This window comes from Montipora capricornis, chromosome 11 (assembly GCF_036669925.1).
Source record: "Montipora capricornis isolate CH-2021 chromosome 11, ASM3666992v2, whole genome shotgun sequence".
NCBI lineage: Eukaryota > Metazoa > Cnidaria > Anthozoa > Scleractinia > Acroporidae > Montipora > Montipora capricornis.
The window spans coordinates 16,750,014-16,769,240 of NC_090893.1; the positions used below are offsets into that span (position 1 = coordinate 16,750,014).

The 19,227-nt window shown below is 40.2% G+C and overlaps 1 protein-coding gene across 1 annotated transcript; it reads right to left on the reverse strand.

The window, feature by feature from the left end:
- Positions 1 to 19,129, reverse strand: LOC138023868 (uncharacterized). The gene is made up of 19 exons (XM_068870950.1): positions 18,846 to 19,129; positions 15,910 to 15,963; positions 15,091 to 15,312; positions 14,091 to 14,866; positions 13,237 to 13,405; positions 12,581 to 12,891; positions 11,664 to 12,093; positions 10,719 to 10,942; positions 9,478 to 9,628; positions 9,113 to 9,177; positions 8,771 to 8,810; positions 8,007 to 8,060; positions 7,518 to 7,564; positions 7,089 to 7,217; positions 6,390 to 6,572; positions 4,292 to 4,401; positions 3,782 to 3,935; positions 3,467 to 3,612; positions 1 to 2,400 (listed from the first exon to the last, which is right to left on the reverse strand). Exons 1-19 carry the CDS (start codon positions 18,862 to 18,864, stop codon positions 1,470 to 1,472), a joined length of 4,215 nt encoding a protein of 1,404 aa, XP_068727051.1. The 5' UTR covers positions 18,865 to 19,129; the 3' UTR covers positions 1 to 1,469.
- Between the last annotated feature and the right edge of the window lie 98 nt (positions 19,130 to 19,227).

The window sequence follows — 19,227 nt, forward strand, 5'->3', positions numbered from 1 at the left end:
TAGGTTTGACGTTTCATTTTATTGTTATTAGATATATGGACATGAACAATATTGTGCAGAAGTCGCCGTGCCACACAAGCGACGTCTTAAAATTATTTTTTGTCAGTGGCTGAGCCTGGGCGACCTGTGGTTGTTCAGGTGTTGTGTGGTCGCCACAGCAGACTTAAAGCGAACTGAATTCGACGTGAATGCATACATAAAGATATACTGTAGGCATATAAAATGTATAGAGCATTGTGCTTTAAAACGTACGTACAAATTTCGAAGTACACAAACGTTGGGTGCTACACTATCAATATAGAGACTGTTATCTACGGTCGACATAAACTGCCGCCCTAACCCGAACAAGCAACTGCCACCCTAATTAGTTTCCGGACTTGGCGGGCCAGGCGGGCTATTACGAAAAACACTCACGTCAATTGCCATGGCTAACACATAACCTGTTGTCAGTAAATATTGAGTAACATACGCAACCTATAGGTTTTAGCCCACCCACAGGAAAAATATGGAATTTTTTGAAGGCGATGATAACTCTAAAGTTGGAGTGATATGACGCTCCGTTAAATGTATATTTGAAGTGTTGGTTATAGGCAAAATGAAAAAAAAAATAAATAAAAAATCACCTGCTCCCAACTGTGTGGCTTGATAGCTCAGTTGGTTGAGCATTGTACCGCCATCGCAGAGGTCATGGCTTCGAATCCCGTTGAAACCATGCTCCTGAATTTTTTAGGCGTCTGTAAGAGACAATTGCTTAAGTCTTCTTGATAAGTGCGAGGATCGTTTCTCTCATTTACAACTTACAAAGTTACGGTTCAAGACTCGTTTCATTCATTTCGACTCACCTGCTAGTGTGGAGGTGTGATGATGGCAGTCTTTTACCAATTTACATCTTATTAAAAGAAAGGAACGCTGCACATGCAGCAACAATATAAAAAGTCCCTTTTAAGCCCTAGATCGGAACTGGCGAAGACACTGGGCAATTGGAAACGTTGTCGTGAATGGTAACTTTGTAACTTGCATTTATTAGACTTGAAATCAGAGAAGAGTCAAACCATGCCTGATCAATCTATTGTCATGATGTTGGTTGCAATATGAACCTTAAGTTACGACTCTGAAACTAATATGATCACGAAATATCTTGTCCACAAATTTTTCCCTAATCTTAAGGCTCAACATGTCATACACTTTCTCTTCTGTTGTATCCATTGCTACTACGTTATTCACCAATGTTTAATGGTCAGAGTACCTGAATCTGGCCCAATATTCCTGATCATCAGGTTTGCATCTGTCGCTTCTTTCTTTTAAACGCCTTCATTCTTCTTAAAGGAGAGTTTCGAACCCCTGCGGGCTCTCCATTTCTTTGACATTCAACATCGTTGCGAATATTAGTTGGTTGTTGGTAATGAACTGAGGGGTGATCCACATCCATTTTGCTCGTTTGGTGCACCACTATCAGGTGGAGTTCCCTCTTACAAGTAGTTTGGCTCTTCGTTGCTTGCTTCTGCGAGGCTCGCATTTTCTTTCTTCTCTTCCCTGTTGGTATTCATACTTTCCTCCTGTGAATCACCTGAGGTTGCAATTGCACAATTGTAAACGTCTTCCTCACTTTCGGGTTGCCATTTTGCCTTTTTCGTGGGATGAGAACTCTGTGAACTCTCTGTTTCCTCTTTTCCCATTCGAACTTCTTCATCACTTCCGTGCTTCCCGAGAAGCTGGTATTCTCTTCCCTTCGAGAGTACAGCTGGTCGTTTGCAAGGTATTTCATTTAACTGACATTCTTTATTGATACTACCTTTTGGGATGAAAGCTTCTTCTTTGCCGGCGTGAATTTCACAGTTTTCATCTGCATCTGAACCCTTGTTCGCTGTGTGTGCAGCTCTTTCCCATTTATGGTTATTGAATTCATTGTCACCGCCCAACTCTAACCGTGAGAGATTTACGCCTCGTTCTCTTACGTTATCATACAGTGGTTCGCCTTCGCAAGAACGTTCATTTGCGTATATAGCGTTTTGGTTCTCCTTGATCCACTTTTCATAGTGAACGTTTGCATAGAGCACATCATCTGTTTGGTTTTTCGTTTCAGTCACAGGGCACAAATAATCTGATTCGTTTGCCTCGCCAACTTGGCAGCTGTTTTCGTATGGTGGGCTATCTGAAGGATTTACGGATTTCTCGAACCGTTCCTTGGGGCCATAAACATCTGAGTACTCTACATACTTATAGCGGTGTTGAGCATAGAACTCTTCGGAACACATTTTCTCTATGTTTCCTTCAGAGGGGTGACTGTCTCCACCTAATACATGAGGCACGTCAATCTCTTGAAAGACAGAAAGATCCGGCCACTCTTCTTCGTTGTGCGTTCTCAACCAAAGCTGCATAATCCAAGACTTCATTGGTTCCCTTTTAACCAAAAAAAAAAAAAACGGTTAACGTGGTGAGCAGTTTATTCCCCTCAAGCTTACTGGACTCTGATCCCACGAGAGGCCACGAGCTCTTTTGCCCTGACCAAAGCGCGTTGCCGAAATGAATCTTCACTTCCTAGATCACAATTGTATTTCCAGCGTTCATACACAAGCAAAATAACTTACACTTAGCTACCTTCTTAGCAAACTCACAGCCACTTCTGGAGAATACCAGTGATCATGTTTTCGAATAATATTATGCTTCATAAACGACTTAATCAAAGGCTCCCATTTACTTCAAACTATGAAGATCCCTTCAGCTCGATGAACCTGATTAAATGAATTTTACCATTCGCCAATTTGATGTAAAGGAAAGACGTCATAGGCATCTAGTATCACGCCGTCACAGTTTTCTAAATCATCGCTAGACATTTACCGAGCAAAAATAGAAGAACTAATGCTACCAGGAATACAACAATTTTTTTAAAAGAGTAAATCAAAACGTGACAAAAGCGGGGGATTCAGGACCGTATGGTCCGTTGCCCAAAAGTTACTCCCCGTAATGTCCCATTATCCTGTAAACCGCAACTGTGGAAATGTGTGGAATTTGTTCCAGTAGAAGTGGCTTCTCACAGTACGCAACTTCTTACTTTGAGTAACTTATATTAGGGGTGCAGGCTGGCGTAGTGGTGCGAGCACTCGCTTTCCACCAATGTGGCCCGGGTTTGTCTCCAAGGCTCGGTATCATATGTGCGTTGATTTTGCTGTTTTCTACAATGCTCCGGGAGGTTTTTCTCCGGGGACTCCGTTTTTCCCCTCTCCTCAAGAACCAACATTTGATTTGATTTGCGTTAATATGTTGATTTCAGTTTACAGTGCCCCCAATTAGTGCTCCAGCGCTAGGACGACTAGACACTTAATAAAGTTCCTTTCTTTTTCTTTTTTTTTTTTTTTTTTTCATGTTAAGCAACAAGCGGTATTTTTTGTTGCATCTCTGTGGACGGCCTACTCAACATGCAACAACCCGGTGACGTTTGAGTAGTGGATATACGTAGGAGAAATACCTGCTCGTGAGACAATCGAAAATGGCGAGGAACGGAGGTCTCTGCTTTGAATCGAAAGCCCAACACTGATGCATTAGGATATAGACCCAATGAGGACAGTATTTAGGTCGGCTGAGTGGACCGTTGTCTCGCTGATAAGGCAGAATCTGTAAGGATGATGATGATCACAAACGGTTAGTTCATGTTGGTGGATCACCGAGTAAAAACGATGAATATTTTTGTATCATGGATTGCTTACAATCTTGCAAACTAATAGTATTTGAGTGCGGCAGAAGAAAATCTAAAGAGACAGGATTTCGCCATAATAATTTTTACCTCGTCATTGTCAAGCGAGTGATAAGGAATCGCAAATTGTCGTTCTTCTTGACCATATTGGTAGGATGCATAGAGTTCCCAGGCCAGGATACCAAAGGCCCACACATCACTGGCATGTGAATAATATCCATCCATGATAACCTCTGGTGCACTCCTGTTGAAAAAAGGCGTCTTCTGTGTTAATTTTGGTATCAATAAGAAAAAAATCTTTAAGAGGTACACTCGACTTGTTGTATATCATCTGAATTTTGCACAACGCTAAGTAAAAATGAGAAATGGGTCTTTGGCGTGGTACCTTCATGAGAAAAAGTGGTAATTCGATGTTTTAAGGAAGGCCCTTTGGAAGAGAGCGAAAACTTGTGCCCGGTGTCACTTAAACGAATGGAGACCGTATCGGAGAGCATTCTTCTAAAACGTCTTTCGTAAAGACTTTTTCATCGCTTCCTAAATGCTCACTTTCCTTGCCGTTCCTTTTTCTTTTTTCTTTTTTCTAGGTAGCTCATATCTCACCATCTACTGGCATCAGGTGGCATGGCAACTTGTGCAACACACGATGTACTAGTGACTTCATAAGCACTCATAGAAAGACCCTTGGAGCGTCCCAGCCGACCAACTTGAACCTACAAAGCACAATTTTCAGTCATTATATCTTGATAAACCTGTGCCGAACAAAATCATTTGAGATCGAAGGAGCATTATCTCCTTCAATTTCTCGCTGGCCTGACTCGGTGCCGGACCAGAGCTGCTTGAGGCAAGTTAAATGCCCCAAAATAGGTAATCTTTTACTTTCATTTTAATGTTCCAGATACATGTATAGTTCTGTAAGTATCTTGACGATGGAATGGCACGCATTTTGTAATCATTTTTTTTCTTTTAATTTCTATTTTATTGCGACTGAATTACTTTTTTCTCCCAACAATTATATTTATTTCAACACAAAGAGCATTACTTACAAATTACTTATTTCACCTATACCACCGTACTTCGTTATTAACAATAAGATACTTGAGCTTCTTACAAAACAGTATTTACACTACTTTCAATACGGCACTTACACTACGATAGATAAGGTGAGAGTACCTTTTCTTTTCCTAAAGAAATCGTTCTTACTGTTTATTTCTTTTAGTTTCATATATTACAGCAATTTTAGCTCGAAATCCATGAATGTTGAGTAGAATTTGGGAATTTCTGGAATTCTACAAAAAGGCTTTCCAGATATTATGAAATAGCTCAGCAATATATGTAAAGGGCGGGTAGTTTCTGTGATGATTTCAACAAGCACATTCTGCAGGGAAAGGCGGAATCTTTGATTTCAATGCACCAGTAAATTTCAAAATCGTTGGAAAACTGGTTAGAATAAGAGCAGTGGTAGACCAGATTGTTCAGTGAGCTTCGCTTCGCAGAAAGTACATAGATCATTTGTTCTGAAGCCCATTTATATAATTTGGTGTTTGTATGGAGAACTGAGTTACCGGTAAGAACTTTCAATTGTATTGAAAAGCTTTAACTTACGATTCAAGAGTGACGGAATGAGATGACTGGAAAATTTGTCTCAATTGTTCGCTAGTAAAATTAAAATCACTCTGTAATTTATAAGCGATATTAGGAAGTTCCGCTTTTTTTCCTGACAAGTAGAGCATAGAATTCTTTTGATTTCTTTTTTGTTATATCAAATATATTGTTATCAATCGCAAACGTTAGAGGAATTATTGATGGAAGCCAGTCTTCACCTCTGAGAGACGTTGGAATAGACGTACGAAGACCTGCCCGTTCTAAAATATCTGTTTTATTTATTTTGTGCGAAAGATGATTCATGAATCTGTAACATTTAAATTAAACAAAAGATCTCGGGTGCATATAATTCCAGCTTCATAATAGGTTTTGTAATGGACAGGCTTATTGTCTATTCTAATCTCACAGTTATTCCGATATTTGTCCAATTCTTTTCTGTGGCGAAAGTCGGACGGAAATCTGAGCACTAAGAAAGGTGAGTTCATAATAGGATTGAGAAGGAATTGTATAATCGTATATTTTGTAATTACAAGCTAAAAGAAAGAAACCTCCTAAGGGGCTCAATAGGTGCTGCATTAATTTCATTAAAAATTCGTCTTAACCAGGCAAGTTTTACCGATTTCTCCATGCATTCAAGATCAACCGTTCTCAAACCTCCTTCCTCATATTCTTTTATTACTGACACTCTTTTCACTTTATCTGTGCCTTTCGACAAGAATTTAAACAATAAGTTATTCAATTCTTTGATCAGTTCTCTAGGTGTCGGTAGAACTGAACTTTGGAATAAGAAAAAGTTTGATTGTCGTCAACTTTCTGTGAATCGATAGGCCTCTAGAGGACCAGATATTAATTAGGTTTTTTACTGAATAAAATTCTTTTCTTTAAGAAGTTTCTGGTTATCTGTAAAATATTCACCGAAAGATTTAATTGACTCGTCAGGCCATTTAATATCAAAGGGTTTTTCTTTATGATTACTCAGTGAGCTAATCCACATGCCTTCAGTTTTCGAGCAATTAATCTTGAGTCCCGAAATAGTTTCAAATATTTTGTAATCATTTTGTTTTATCAAACTTTGTTGTAAGAGTGGCCAACTTACCAGGTCTGGTGATACGACATTGACGTACTCAGCTTGAAGAGCCCCATGCACAATGTGTTTACTGTGAAGGTAGTGACATGCAGAAGTCACTTGGGACAAAAACATCTCTATGTTTTCCTTTTTGCACTGTCTTTGAAGAACGTACTCTTTAAGATTGCCATAGGGACAGTTTGGACGTGAGACCTGACAAATAAATGATCTGTTGAATAACGGCCTACCATGGTTTTGGTTTGTGTTGCATTAATACTAATGTCGGGCAATTTTGTGTCAGTCAATGTTTCGGGCTTAACGCTCTATGAATTACTGCTTGCTTACATCTGATAGCTTGTCAACATGAAGGCCTGTTCAAACACCTTACACTCTGGCTATGCTGCCTTTTTAATGTCATCTGAGAATGGTTAGACTCTCTAGTCTTCTCAGATAAGGACGATAAACCGTAGGCCCCGTTTCTCAACCCTTCCATGTTCATACCCTGTGGGGCGTAAAAGAACCCACACATTATTTGCAAAGAGTAGGGCATGGAGTTCCCGGAGTTTTAATCTGTCCCCAGGGGTAAATCATGGTTTGGAGGGCAAGTGCTCGGAGATGCTAGCTACACCAAGCTGCTCTAAAATCCGAGGGTAAAGAAAGATATGGTGGCAATGACGGTGATGTTGAAAATGTCCCCACAGGATATCATCACCGATGTCGGTTACTTACTATCCAGCGAGATGAATTGAAGAAGTCGTATTTCTCTATTGGTACAATGTTTGGATTATTGAGACAGCGAAGCTCGTTGGCATGCTGAACATCTTGTTGTGAAAGTCTCTCCCACGTCAATGTGGACCCCTAAAGATGTTAAAAGAGCAAACAATAATAAGACTATTTTCAAGACGCTAGGAATTTTATTCGGCATGTACATCAGTGTTGCTCTATCGCTTAAGAAAGTTTTCGGGAATCAAATTACGCTACATGCTACTGTAGTTGGTTGAAAAGCTCTTAGAAAAGGCATATGCTATCAGCTTTTATTTGGAAATAGGACAAAAACGCGTATGTCATTTCAATAAATTGAGATGTGCCTTTTACCCGTTCTTTCCTGTCGGTCTTATCGGCATAAGAAGGAATAAAGAAGATGAAATAACTTCTTACTTGATTTTCTGTGCTAAAACAATCTGGCACGAGGTCATCGTAAATATCTGGAGAAAAAGGAAAGGAGCCAATTAGTTTAACTAGAATTCTTATTTTAGGATGACACATTTTATGAGGGTTTGACACATTATAAGGCATAACCGAAACAGGTCTTATCGGCATGGCACAAGGAGGAGTAGAACACGACTAACAGAGCGTAACTTAGGAGGGCTTTCGTATACAGCATTATAATGGATTTACACAACGTTTTGTAAAGGTTGCAAACGTTATTGAAAGCCCTGACTTGATACTGTAGCAATACAGAAGGTCGTTTCTCTTTAGGGGACAGCGTGTGTGGCATCTGTGAAAACGCCCACTGGAGTCATTACTACGTTGTAATTGACAAGTTTGAAGCTTTGAGTGCGTTGCAGATTAAAAGGTTATCTCAAATCATCCAGGGATTGTACCACATTTTTCACTATTCCACTTTCAACGTTAAAAATGTATTACCACACTGGGTGTCATCATTCTTCGTTGAATCTAGGTCAACATCCTTGAGAATATCTGTAAGTAAAGTTTAGCAGAATTAAAAGAAACAACTAGGAGAGAATTATAAACTAAGACCGCGTTGGTAAACTGATTTGGGTACAAAGAGGAGAAAACCTCTTTGCGCTATAAGTGCCCATGTCGCAGTCAGGATTCGTGAATCAAGAACGGAAATGTATGGTTTTCAGTACATGTTTGAGGAGGAGAGATGGAGAGTTAGTCCTGTCCAGTTGTTGAGGTGCTTGCCTTGACAAGACCTGTTCTGACCACTCGTCGAATTTGATCCTGGTAGTCCCTGGTTCAACCTCTTGACTGCACTTTTAAATGTCGCCAACTTGTTTCCCTCTGGCCATTTGGGATTCTTAAAAGTCGCTGTTCTGTTATGTTCGAAAAGCCCCTATGGTCAGCGGTCAATTAAGTACGTATGCTTGACTTGTAGGAGGAGAGTTGAAAGCACTGCATGGCAAATTGGGAGGAGGTTAATTACAGGTCTAGTTCATAAAGGATTAATTTTGTTTTGTTGGTGCGTGAGTCTTCCTTGTTCTGAAGAAAGCTTGAGTTGGTTCCCACAGGAGCTGATATTGCTTTTCTATGTATTGCTTCTGCTGAAGGAATGGTGCTTGAAACCTCTTCCGTGAGAGTTGCCAATGGTTGATTCTAAATTTAATAGAAATTTGGCTACCACAAAGGAAACATTTAAGGTTACATGGGGCTGCCAAGATACTTACCAGCAATTGTACTGTACAGATCCTCGTCACCTGAAGCGATCTATGTGTGGCAAAAGGTAATGATGGAGAACAGTTAATAATCATAGCCAGCCACGAATTGCATGCAAGAGCGACTTCGCGAATTCTGCATCTGTCATTACCCCTCCCGGCAAATTTGTGACATTATTTTGAGAACCTCTTTTTAAGAACACAGTAATGTCGGAATTTCCCAGTTGATAATCGTATATAAATTCAAGACCTACATCATTTTGTCGGTTTTACCGAATGCCCAATTCGCTTTATTCCCCAACTGATAGGTATCGGCATTAAAAATATTGCAACTGAATTACACGAGAAACTTACAGGGCTTCCACCAACTTTAATGTCAACCTCTAAGGGTGGTGGATCAGGTCGTGGCGTTCCGTTGTCTAAACAAAGGAAATAAAGAAAATATAAGCCAAATTAAATGGCCAATCGTGGATTGTATAATGGTTAACAGCGACTGCGTGGTCCAACTTTCATCTTTGGCATGCGCACATATAACCAAGGTTAAGGTAGCCATGGCCTTGTTAGGCAACAGCAGCAAGGCATGGCCGTCAAACTCTCTTCGGCCCGCTAAACTTGTTGGGGATTTTTTTCATTGTTTGAGTGTGCTCAATGCTTCCTTGCGTTTCCTAGACGGGAAATCACAGATACTTCAGAAAAGCAAAATATTAATCCTCAATTACCTGAGTGCTGGATAATTTGGTCAAGCTCATTAGTGATGTCAGTAAATCTCGGTCTGAGTTCGCATTTCCATTTGCAGCACTTCCTTATCAGCTCATACTCGATGTTTTGGAGGCAACTCTCCTGGGGTACGATTTCTTTAAGGTCTATAATCTTGTAAAAAAAGAAGGTGAAAGTGCGTTAGCAGCTATTCCATGCAATCAATCTATTACGTTTGTGACCCATTATTATCTTACCCTGACCACGCCTGTTGTGAAGGCGGGTGAGTCTATGAAAGGTGGCCATGTCAGTGCACTACTATTTTGATGTGACAGCTGTTGTCTCTGTGTAATGGAAGTTGAAGAAGTCCTTTACAACGTGTGTGTTGTCCATTGTCTCGAGAAGCAGTCCAGCGAGCCCCTGTAGTAGATCGCCTGTTACAAAAGTCGTCCACATTTACAGAACGTTTTGGCCCCACTAAAATTCGGCTAGTCCATGTTCCCTACATGTCGAGTCCACAAGTCCTTCCATCCTTTTCAAAGGCTATTTTTCTTTTTATATTCAAATTTAAAGTTCACTTGAGGAAAAACCAACAACTTTTAAGTAAAATAGCAAATTTGATGCGTGCTAGGGAAAAGAGTTTAATTAATTAAAACACTGACGGTTTTCACGTCAAGGCGCTCGTGAAAGCTTTATATATATTTGAGTTTTCAGCTAACATTTAAAGCGCTGATAGAATACTGCATGGCTTGCTCCAGCACCGTTTATATTTCGAGTGATTTGGAATCTTAAAAGTGCGAGGGGCGAGCTCTAGTGCAATACCCTACAGTAGCCAGAATTCAGTCACATCGGAGGCCCTTGCTGATACTTAACAATCTATGCGTGGACTCCACAACCTATTATGCTCGCTATACTAAGGCACAGGCAATTTTACAGTATCAAAGTTAGGAAAGTATGTGGACCATTTGTGAAAGTACACAAACAAGCATTCATGCCATAATGTCAGCGAGGTGTTCTTTAAATTTATATTCCAGATCCCAGTTGTTCAAAGACAGTTCATTTCGAAGTGGCCTCAAATTCGCTCGTGTAAGCACGAAGTTGCATTTCACGTAAGTTTAACTAGACAATATTAAAATGCTCTTTGAAAATGGATTGGGACTGCATTTAAGACGCAAAACTTTGACTTATTCATCGCATTATGTCATTCTTCTTATTATTAATTAACTTGAACTGGATCCATTAAAAAAAATGTTCGAATACTTACTTGGTGAGAAACCTCTTTGTCTTCCAAAACGTGCCGGTATGGAGTGCAGCCGTAGGTAAGCACTTCATACATTACAACCCCGAAGGCCCAAACGTCGGAAGCAGTAGAGAAGCGCTGATTAGTCAAGCACTCTGGTGCTAGCCATCTCACTGGAAGGTCCTCATCTGTAGGCTTTCCAATATACTGGGGAATCGCAAGTGAACTATAACCCTCATATAGCGAGTCTGGTGGAAGAGAGAAAAAATGCATCATCGACCCTTGTCAGTTATAAACAAACATGAACTCACAGTGGAATTTTTTTTAGTATGTTGAAATACACCTCTTTATTAGACCTCATGACATTTCTTTTTTTTCATGTATCATTGTGTTACAGCAAGAATTCCAAACGTTTAACCTCGTTAACTAGTAGCAGTTTCTGAATAAAATGAATGAGCCCAGTAAATTGACCTGAAACAAATAAGCTCCCCAAATTGACTTGCTCCTATCTATGTGGCTTCGTAGCTCAGGTTGTAGAGCATTGCACTGGTATGGCAGGGTCATGGGTTCAAATCCTGTTGGAGCGACCTGGATTTTTCAGATATAATTGCTTAAATTGTCCAGAAAAGTGCGAGGATTACGTCTCTCATTTGTCTATTAGCACTTCCATTAAGTGTGGACTGTCATTTGGAAACTTAACATAGCATTTTCAATATTTGATGGGATAGGGTGTAAATTATACAAATGGTCTTAAAAGTGACTCCTTGTATAGCCCATTGACCCATGAACTGCTCTCCATTGACGAGTAAAATCGCCTGGCGTTAGACAGTCTCACTCCTCTGATTCAATGGGTGAGAAAGGAGTTTCTGAGTTGAGATAGAAATTGGTAAACAGGAAGTGATATTCTTCCATTATCAATTGGATCATGGGACTGGTCGAATTAAATGAACATATGTTTTAAAGCATTACCTTGGTCGCTTTGTTCAAAAGTAAGGGGACGCAAGGACTGCAATCCACTTAATTTGCACTCAAAGTTGTCTCCCACAAGAATGTTTTCCGCGTTGACGCAACGGTGCACCAGTCCCAGGGCTTCTATGTGCGAGAGTGCACGGCAAATGCCATTTAGCATCTTGAGAAGGTCAACCGGCTGAACATACGGTTCCATATCTCGGCGGAGTTGAAGAAACTCCTGAAGGTTACCCCATTTTTCAAACGCAGTGATGATATGGAAAGGCAGATTTATCGTGTCGAAACCAAGGAGGACAGGAAAGTTCGGATGCTGAGATTCACTTAGTCGTCGCATGTTGTGAGCTTCGTTAATCAGTCGCCTACGTGCCTCGAAATCTGGATTGTTTGCCAGGAGATGATTTTTCTTGACGTTCAACACTTTGATGGCCACCTGGAAATACAATATAATATACAATATGTTATCATGCATCTGTTGATGTGAAATTCAGATTTGCAAATGCATTATGTCAATTTAAAGGTAAACCGCGTGACGTTTTTCCAAAGGAGGAAATGGTGACCTCAACGTCTCCAAGTATACGTTGCATGCACGTGGAAAGAAAAAAAAAATTTTTTTCATACTTACAAGAGGCACAATACCTCCCCCCCCCCCCCCCCACTCCCCGTCTTGGCTCGATCATCCCCCTCGTCCTAGTACCTGAGACTTTAAAAAAAGAAAATATACTGAATGAACGCAGATAGAACTGATAATTGAACCTAAAATAGATCAGTCATTAAGTTCTGGGGAACGTAATTGTGATGCCCTTTGAATTTACGTGACGAAAAGAAGCGATACACTAACAACTGTAGAGTAGTAGCAGAACTCTACAGTTTCCTTCTCAGTGTGGAATTCCATAGAAATTTAGCCCCACTAGATTTACCTTTTGGCAGTGAAACATTCCCGTGCTGATAAAGCACTCGGCGCTATGGCTTATTATCGCGTTGTTTATCTCCAGAGTTTGTGTTCTGTAAATCGAAGATAGGTGTTCGATGTGTCGCTCTGCTGGAAGTGCTTCCGCTTCTTGCTGGTTATGGGAAAGGAAATGGATCATCATCTTCCTTATCTCTGGGTCAGAGCTAAAGAGAAGCTCTGAAGCTCTTTTCTGTAATACCACTCTGCATTCAGGCGTTCCCTGTACCTTTTCATCTCTAAGAAGGTAAACTAAACTACCAGCTGCCTCCTGCCTCATCGCTGTTGACAAAGAAAAAACAGTTCTAGTTAGCTCACTGAAAACGCGTTCTCGGTATTGATTAAAACTCCCAGCTTTTGCCTTGAAAAGACTTTGTGCAGAACTTCTTAAAGATTTTAAATTATGTTGCCATCAATTGAGTGAAGTATTTTTTTACCATTAACAGAGCGTCTTCTGGTGCTGTCTTTTACTGGAAGTTCATTTGTCAAAGACAATTTGAAACATCACAACTTTAAACTGGAATTTCGATACGCGAACACTGTTTGAGAATTTGTTTGCTAACCGGAGGGAAAACAAATACTCGTATTCTGTACAAATACATGGCAGTGCAAGTTTTACAGTATCACCTTTCGTGATATTGTTCTTTGCGATCTCGACGAGGAGTAATGATGCGACCAAGCAAAACCGCCAATCTTTTCCACCACCTCCCTTAAGAAAGGCTTCCACAATCAATCTGATCAGTATCATTGCTCGTCTTTCAGTGTCCATTTTTGCGTTCGGACGCTCACTGTAGACCTATGACGAGAGAATAAATTACGTCATCCCTTTGAAATCAAACAACTGTTTACACTAAAGCAGTTTGTGTTACAAATATACTTGTAGAAAATGGAGATCATTTTATGACCGCGCCCATATGAAAACTCGTTGTTTTCTTGAGTTTTGCTGTCTGTGAATACATCGTCTATTTTTGTCTCTGACTACCTTGCGAACAGGCTCTTAAGAAATGTTTGTCTTGACGGACGGCACTGGGTCAAAAGGAAGTGGGCCGATCGAGGATCATCGCTCGCCCCAATCCTTCAGATTTTGGCGGTGCACCATCACAAGAGCAATTTCGGAGGTTATTCTCATATTTCGCCAAGTTACACAACGATGTTTTGGATTTCAGAATAAAGAAAAATGTTTGCTTGAAGAATCTGTTTGCACTGTTTTGGAAAGCCGTAGTCTGGTTCTGGGAGTCCGAACCCGAAAAATCTAATAAAGAATCCTATGCCGGTGTGTAGCCGTTGACAAAAGAGTCCTTGTGAATCAGGTTGCGTTGTTAGCTTAGTTTTTCAAATAAATCAGGGGCACCTTATGCGTCTGCTTTTTTACTGTATGACAATTTCTTCGTATAAAGAGGCGAACTAGCTTGCCATAAGGGCCAAAAGGTACGGTATGGCATGAGAACTCGAACAATGATTATTAATTGGTAAGTACGAACCTTGCCATGCAGATGGTACAAAATGCTGTGCAGCTCAGCCCACGGTAAATTTTTCTTCTTTTTCCTCAGTGTTTCAAGAAGAGTTAAACTCTTGCTCTCCTTTCTCGGATTTACACAGAACTCTCGGCATTCCTCCAGGAAACTCTCCATTCTTCCACCTGTTGGCAAACTGTCGCTAGGCTTTAAGAGACGGGAATGTGACAATAGCATGATAGTAAACTCTATCGAATAACGAAGCGTATCCTTCTTTTTGTTTTTTAGTTGCTTTTGATGTCTTTGTAGTTCTTCCACAATCCTTTTCAGATCATTTTCCACCTCTGTCACCAGCAGCTCATCTTGCAGAACGTCAGACTTTAAGAGCAATGATAAGATACGACTGTAGACAAGGAGTTTAAGTGTTCTTTCGCTTTGTCCGTCTCTCCTAAATATCCCTTTGTCAGAAAAAATGAACGATCTCATTATTCCTTCCAGTTCTAGTAGACTTCCATGCCCTCTTTCAAAATTATCTTTGCAGATGAGATGAAGAAGCAGTTGTAAGGAATGTCTCACGACTTGACCACCGCTAACACTGTGGCTTAGTTTTGCCAGCTGCTTGTAAACACCTTTGTTTGAATCGGAGCATCTACCCCATGATTCTTCTAGATGTGGAAGAATTTCACGCAAAATAAATTGTTCACGGCGTTCTTTGCACAAGCTGCCAGCCGTTTCCATCTTCTGGATGAATTTTTCAGGGTTTTGAAAGAATGACTCAATGGTCCGCTGACAACCATCCCATCCTAAAATTGTTGTTTAGAATAATATAGTTTAATTGAAAACGAAAAAAAAAATGTCATAGAGTGTTGACTTAAAGAAGGATGATATAATGATAGAGGCCATTCGTCATTAAAATTGGCTCGATCTCTTTGAGAGAAGAATTTAATAACTTGCATGCAACATTTCGTCGTTGACAGTGATATTCACACCTTCCAAAAAATGAACTGAAAGTCTCTAATCATCGTACCTTTCTGTGAAATAATGCCTTTGCTTGGTTTCGGATCCCATTCAAAACTGTGCCTTCGTTCTTCCCTCTGAAGTGGGGAGTATCTGTACACGCAGTAGGATCCTGGCTGAAGATTACCGACTTGCCACGGAGTACTAGTATCTTGTGGTGGCAATTCCTCGTCTTGTCTGTTCTCTCCAGACTGAGAAAACTCAGAAAGAGTGAGTGAATTTGATGTGGTGGCTATAGGGAGAACGGAGAAGCATAGTTGTCATTGAGGTTTTCGTTGGGAAATATTTTGTAACTTGCGATCATGGATTTCTATATGGAATTTACTACACACTCAGATATTCATAAAGTTTTCATGTTCCACCTTTGGTACTCAAAGGACTCCAAGGAAATACATGGAAGTTGATAGAACTCAATGGGATTCCATAGAACTGGAAGTCCATGAAAGTCCATTAAACTCCATGGAAAAATTAGTATTAATATAAACCACACAAGTCTCCGCTCCGCTCTTCGCGCGTGGGCTGATTGGCTAACTCGGAGGTGATTATCGAAGTATTATTCACTTCCATTTCGTTTTTACTCATATAAATGCACTGTTGTGATGTTCTCGTTCCTTGACTGCACCGCCAAAAATTATTAGGGGCCCTTGGTAAGTTAATTGGCGCAATAGAACGAACTCAGTTTGATGAACGGGTATTGTCATTTTACGTCAAGCTTCGTCTTTTCCAATCAGACAGCGACAGCTCGGTATTGTCAGCCATTTTGTTTACTAATGAATGGTTGGTCTCCATCTTGCCCTGCTACTTCCCTTTGAAAAGTTTACTTACATACCTGAAGTGGTCGTGCACTCCGACGAATCTATGGAAGCCAATGTGTCAGTTGAACCTGAAAATCAAAGGAGTCGAGATTTTTAAAGTATGACTGCGCCTGTCATGGGTTTTGAAAATTTGACACTGAACGTTAGGCAGTTCAAGAAACGTTAATGGCCACGTCAACGGCAATGCTACAAAAGAAGAATATCATTGGGTAAAAGAGAAAAAAAGTATGCTGCTTCACGCGTGGCACGCACTTATTTTAGCACAATCACCAAATTTGAGGACGACAACGTGAGCGTAAACATATGATCCTTTGCTTCTCTATTTTTACTCTGAAACCGCTGGTACCGAATTTATTTTTTCACGGTACTTCTTGCACATTGTACAAGGCGCGCACAGTAGTGCAAAGCGATATTTTGAGGTGACGTTTACGTCGACGACGCCTTCCTAGATTTTAAGATCCCTATTCTTGGATTCCCGGCCCGGTTAGTTTCAGAAAACAATGGACCATTACCCCAAGCAAAATACAGCTAAATCCTATACCATTCCAACGAGGACAAAGCACAAATAATGTTGGTAAACATGGTGATGTTTCTTATGTTAACAACGTTCAAACTTTTTTGTGGAAAAATTCCGAGGGATTCGGGGGCCGAGATAGAGAAAAATGTTCTGACATATGAATGTTCTAACTTCAAAATTCCGTGGAGGCCATAAAGATGCGCTGCCTTACCAAAGTTTATTAGGTGCGTTTCGAGTCATGGCCGAATGCTTAGAGGAAATATACGACCCAATGAAATTTCAGGCTGTAAACAATAAGGTGCAAATTTTCGAAAGCCGTGAATTGCGTTTTGTTTTCCTGTTTTCCGTGAATTATGAAGTGGCCTTTTATTTCGTCGTTTTCGACCTTTGAAATTTTCCACGATTCCGCAATTGCCTTGGGGGCAGATTCATCATGGTACGTAGTAGTTCTCGGAATAGGGAAAACAAATTGTTGCAGTAAAAACGTTTTTTTTTCCTGAAACGTAAAATGTCAATTTTGTTGTCAGAGTAATGTAAAAAAGATCATTTTATTGCAGTGATGTGTGATCAATACTCTCCCCCTTTCCTTTTCACCCTCATAATGGTTGCATGCCATCTGGCATTCGAGGTTTGCCCAGGAAGAAAAGCTCTCCTTTCCATCTTCACAGTAAAGTTCAGATTAATTGCAAGATTCTGGGATCGAACGTCTGTCCATTAGTTTTGTTAGTTTCATTCTTCCAAAATTATCCACTGCCCGGTGGACCGAATCTCTGAAATGTAGCTATTTAAAACACAGATTTTGTTACTCTTATGAGCGTTTGTTAATTAATTCTACATTTGCTTTGAACTCTAGACTCTTTCTGAACGGTTTTAGAACTTTCATTCTTTAGGGAAAGTGAACAACCAAGAAATACAGGGGCCGTCATACTGAACAATATTTCTTGCGATTTTACTCTTAATAGGTCTCACATGGCATGTCAAGGTGCTCGATTAGTATCTCAATGTGCAACAGTTCTTGCAACTGGTTTCGCTATCAATGATAACATAACGCAATAGGCTGACATGACTAGTTCACAGGAACGTTCATTACCAAGTCTTCAATCGCACATTTTCATTGCCTGATTACCAAAGGAGAGATGTTTTACTATTTAATGACTGAAATACTGGTAGCCTTCTCGAGAGTGATTACTATCTCCTCAGAGAATGTTCCACCAAGCGAGTTTTCTTTGTTCATGCAGTAGAAATTGTCTTGTGTAACATTACTCATTAGTCCAGTCCTCTATCTGTCACGGAACGCTGCGCTCACGGGAGTCACACCGCAATTGTTTCTCAACAAACCCAGGTCTTCAAGGATGTTTCATGGATCACGAAAGCCTCGGGTATTTTCCCACGCGATTGGAAATACCTAAATAGCCATAATTGATGTCGTAAGGCTATTAAATAATTGGAATTGGGGGTGAGAGTTGGAGTTTTCATAAGCATTTTGGCAAATAAGACATTCTGGTGTGCGAAGCTTAGAGAATAACGCCGATTGAATCCACGGGGCTGTATTTTTATGTGTTAAACTTCTAGTGGATCAAAAAGTAAGAGAAAGAAACGCCATGAAAGGTAATTTCGTTCCCCATAAGCTCACAAAAATCGACGGTTTTTCATGCATGAACTAAAAACTACAATATCACGCCATACTGGTGCTGTGACTTTTGCCCTCGTCTAGTTCGATTTTGCAGTTTCGATTCATATTTCGACACGTGTGCAGGAATGCTTGTCGCTATCTTTCCCTTTAATGACCACTTGCACAAACTTAAATATTGGGACCAGTAGAACGTCAATTTAATCGCTGCTTGAATGCCTTTCTCTCTGGTGGAATTAACTTTCCGCAGTCTGTGGTTGATGCTGATAATTTTATCCCGGCTTATCTCGGACAGACCTTGAAACGTATACTCCACTTCAAATGTTAATTTTGCTGAAATATTCGAAGGTGAGCAGTAGTGTGTGTACACTATTGCTGATATATGTGTTGATATTTCCTTATATTCTTAAACAGCTCAGTTTATAGAACCTTATTAATTGATGAGGCCAGTTAAATGTGAAAAGGGTTCTATAATAATAGGAAGCTGTCAGGTGTCCAAGAGCAAGTCCTGTCCCTCAACGAGATCACGGAAATAATTATTGAAATGTATTTTAGAATCGCTAAACATCTGTCTATCCTAAGCTTCCAAAACACTGAGGACGAATTAAGGAATTGGCAAACGGGCCATGCACCCGAGAATTAGGAGATTACATTGGCTGACTTAGCGCTTCAAACAACTTCCTCGTAATCAAAGATCAGCTAAATTCCACCACTTTCATAATAAACAACCCTCTTCACATTACATTTCAATATTCGCTCAAGCAAGCATGCACATTACTCAGAAAATGAACAGTCGTACTCACCATATCTTTGCAAAGCCATGTCAACCCCTGTCGCCACAAAGAAACAGACTTATTTAACTACAGGTAGTTCTTCAACCTTTGTTAAATCTATTTCACTTTAATTACGGGAAAACCCCTGTGAACTTCCTTGGTGGATGTGATGTCATACCAGGAAATTGATGACGTAAACTAGTGCTTGTAAGTTTAAATAAGTGCTGTTTTTCTAGTGATAATAAGCTGCTTGTCTTTGGCTCAATTTGATTCATTTCGTATTGCAATGCAGCGCATCGCACACATTGCATGTACGAGTAGTCAGTTCAACCTTTATTAAATCTATCTCACTTTAATTACGGGAAAACCCCTCTGAATTGCTTGAATGGCTTTCAATGTTATACGAGGAAAT